This window comes from Belonocnema kinseyi, chromosome 10, assembly GCF_010883055.1.
Source record: "Belonocnema kinseyi isolate 2016_QV_RU_SX_M_011 chromosome 10, B_treatae_v1, whole genome shotgun sequence".
Taxonomy (NCBI): domain Eukaryota; kingdom Metazoa; phylum Arthropoda; class Insecta; order Hymenoptera; family Cynipidae; genus Belonocnema; species Belonocnema kinseyi.
Window position 1 is genome coordinate 78465179 of NC_046666.1, and position 3093 is coordinate 78468271.

General features: G+C 32.8%; 1 protein-coding gene across 1 annotated transcript; it reads right to left on the bottom strand.

Annotated features, from left to right (window-relative positions):
* Window positions 1–2204: 2204 nt before the first annotated feature.
* On the bottom strand, window positions 2205–2669 carry LOC117181215. Its single transcript, XM_033373779.1, has one exon. The coding sequence runs from the start codon at window positions 2667–2669 to the stop codon at window positions 2205–2207; it is 465 nt and encodes a 154-aa protein (XP_033229670.1).
* Window positions 2670–3093: the final 424 nt, after the last annotated feature.

The following is a 3093-nucleotide window of genomic DNA, read 5'->3' on the forward strand; positions in this document are numbered from 1 at the left end:
TCAAATACTGTCATTTAAACCCCTTATTAACTACAATCATAAAGTGAAGCTGAACATTTTTTTTAATTTTGACATTAAAGAAGGTTCTCAAAGCCCTTACGGCCTTGACGCTTACATTCCCATTACAATAATCGCGCTTCGCGCTTAACAGTTCGGTTATACAAGCTCTATTTTTTTAAATTGTGGGTTAATCGAAAAATTCTGCTAGAATAGTTTTGAAATATATTTGGCATATAGTGAAAATTTTGAATGAAATTTTTTGATCCATGAAAAAAATAATTTTTTCAATTTTTTGAAAATTTCGAAATTTTTAAAAAGTATATCACTTTTCTAATCTTTATCAAAATTAAAATTTTTATTTAGATAATTTGCAAGTCTTTTACCCATCTATAAGAAATTTTGACAAAAATTTCTATAATTCAAAAAAAAAATTTGAAAATTTTGAAAATGCTTTAAGTTTTTAAATTGTGGGCTAATCGACAAATTCCGCTAGAATAGTTTTAAAATATATTTGGTATCTAGTGAAAAGTTTAAATGAAATTTTTGGATCTATGAAAAAATTCTTTTTTTATTTTTTGAAAATTTTGACAAGTATATAACTTTTAGAATTTTTATCAAAATAAAAAATTTTAATTAGATAATTTGCAAGTCTTTTACCCATCTATAATAAACTTTGACAAAAATTTATGAAATTAAAGAAAAATTTTGAAATTTTCAAAATGCTCTTAATTTTTTAAATTGTGGGCTAATCGAAAACTTCCGCTAGAATACGGCACTGAGTTTATACGATACATTTTTTTTTAAACAGATGTCGTTTTGACGTACACTAAAGTTTCGTAGTTTTAAAATAGATTTCGGTGTTTGGATTATACAATCTTCATTGCTAAAGAGAAGGCTCGGAGAATCAAGTTTAAGTGTTTGTGCCTTTGAACCGCATATTACATTTAATTCTGAACGTGTTTCTGGGATTACAATATATTGGTTAGGATCCCTTAAGGGGATAAATACTAACTCAAGAATTCTAAAAACTGACGATTGGCATGTCTTATCGGCAATTTGTTTGTTCTGGTGTTTTATTATTGTTGTTTCGCATGAATGGATCTCGCTGATTAAATAAGTTGGTTGCGTTCGCTTACAAATTCGGAGTTCGTCTATATTTTTACAATGTTTTAGAGTATTGAAATCCATGGGTACATATAAGCTTTTTTCAGAGTTTGTGAGGATAATCTCGTGTGACGGGATTGGGGCTATGAATCCATTTCCTTGACGGATGGGAATAGGAATTAGGTGCAGGGTTTGCAAAACCTCGAGCTCTAAGACAGGAACCTTTACTTTATACTCGAGTCGTTGATTGATTATTCCAATTGTGATTTCGGATATATCAATTATGTGTTGGTAATTTTTAACAGATAGTTTAATAGGGTATTTTTGATTGTTGATTTCTTCCAGTTGTTTAACTTCTATTATCAAAATCTCGGGCGTTAAAATTTGGGGATGAACAATTCCGTGCTTCCCATCATTTATTGCATTGATTGTTAAGTTTAAATCCTCACTATACTCGGCAATTGCAATCTCTGTGGCTATAATAAAATTCGAAATTGCCACATTTCTTTTATTTGAATTTGTCTCGTTTATTATTTTGTTCATTTCTTGTATGTGTTCGTGTGCTCGTTCATGTCGAGTTTGTTAATCATGCGAGGCGCTATTCAATACATTTTTTATTATTCGAGTTTGATTCCTGATCGTTTCAGCCATTACTTTATTATCCCGAAATAACGCGTCAAATTCCTGATTAATGAGCTTTAAGTCATGGTTATAGAGAGTACCAAAAAGGGCTTTAGAAGTTGAACCGATTGCGTTTAATAATCCTCTGCGGGTACGAGATTCTCCTAGTATTTGAGACAAAAGATGTTTGGAATTTTCTAAGCTGTTCAAACGATTTTTTAAAAGTTTTAATTCGAACTGGGCACAACAATGAACACACAGTTGTAGAGCTTGAGCGAAAGTTTCGCTTATTTGTGAAAACTGAATTTCAAAGTTTTGCGTGTTGATTCCCAGGATCAGTTTCCAAGTCTCATAATAGATCTTGGTTCTGCCGAGATTTTCAGCGAAAATCGTAGTGTTTCCAAGATCCTTAATTTTGATATCACCCCGGATTCCGAAGAATAATACGGCTAGGAATACGATCTTCATGGTACCTGAAACTAGGAGTAGTATAGTTTTAATTTGTTCTCATGGATTCGTTGTCGTTCGTTGTTAATGAGTACCACGTGATTATTATTGGTTTCGATGCCAATAATAGTAGCAGGTCCTTTCCAGTCTGGTAATAGCTTCCCCGTTTTATTGTTCTCAAGTAATACTAAATCACCAATTTCAAAATTTTTCTCCAGGATGACAATTTTTGCATCTTGGACCCGCTTATATTTTTCTTTCGATTTTTCAATTCTTTCACGAGCCCGCCGTATGTATTTCTCGTGCCTTTTTTTCCAAAGTCTTACTAACTCAGGGGATTTAAGGTTTAGAGTGGTGGCAAGTAGTGAGGGTAAGTTTGCATCTCTTCCAAATGTTAAGTAAAAGGTTGAAAATCCTGTCCCTTCATGGATCATCGTGTTATAGGCCATGCAAATGAACTTTAGAGTGTCATCCCATTTCCTGTGGTTGTGAGCCATTGCGGTCCAAATCAAGTCTTTCACTGTCGCGTGTGCTCTTTCCAACGCTCCATTGCTTTTTGGGTGGAATGTTGTGGTTTTGACGTGTTTGATTCTAAAAAGACTCTCAAAATTTTAAATCAATTCAGAGACAAAATTTTGTCCCTGAACTGTTAAGATGTGCTTTGGGGAACCAAAATTGTAAATATAATAGTCGAAGAGCCCTTCAATAATTGATTCGGATGTGGCATTTTTTAAGGGAATTAAAATAATGTATTTTGTTAACATATCTTGAATCGACAGAATGTACTCGTTCTTTTTAGCTGTGACAGACAAAGGTCCAAAAATATCTATTGCGATTTTATCGTTGAGATTTTTCGGCGTATCAGGAATGATCGCTTCGGCCCTTTTTCTGACTCATTGTAATTTTTGAATGTTAGTTCTG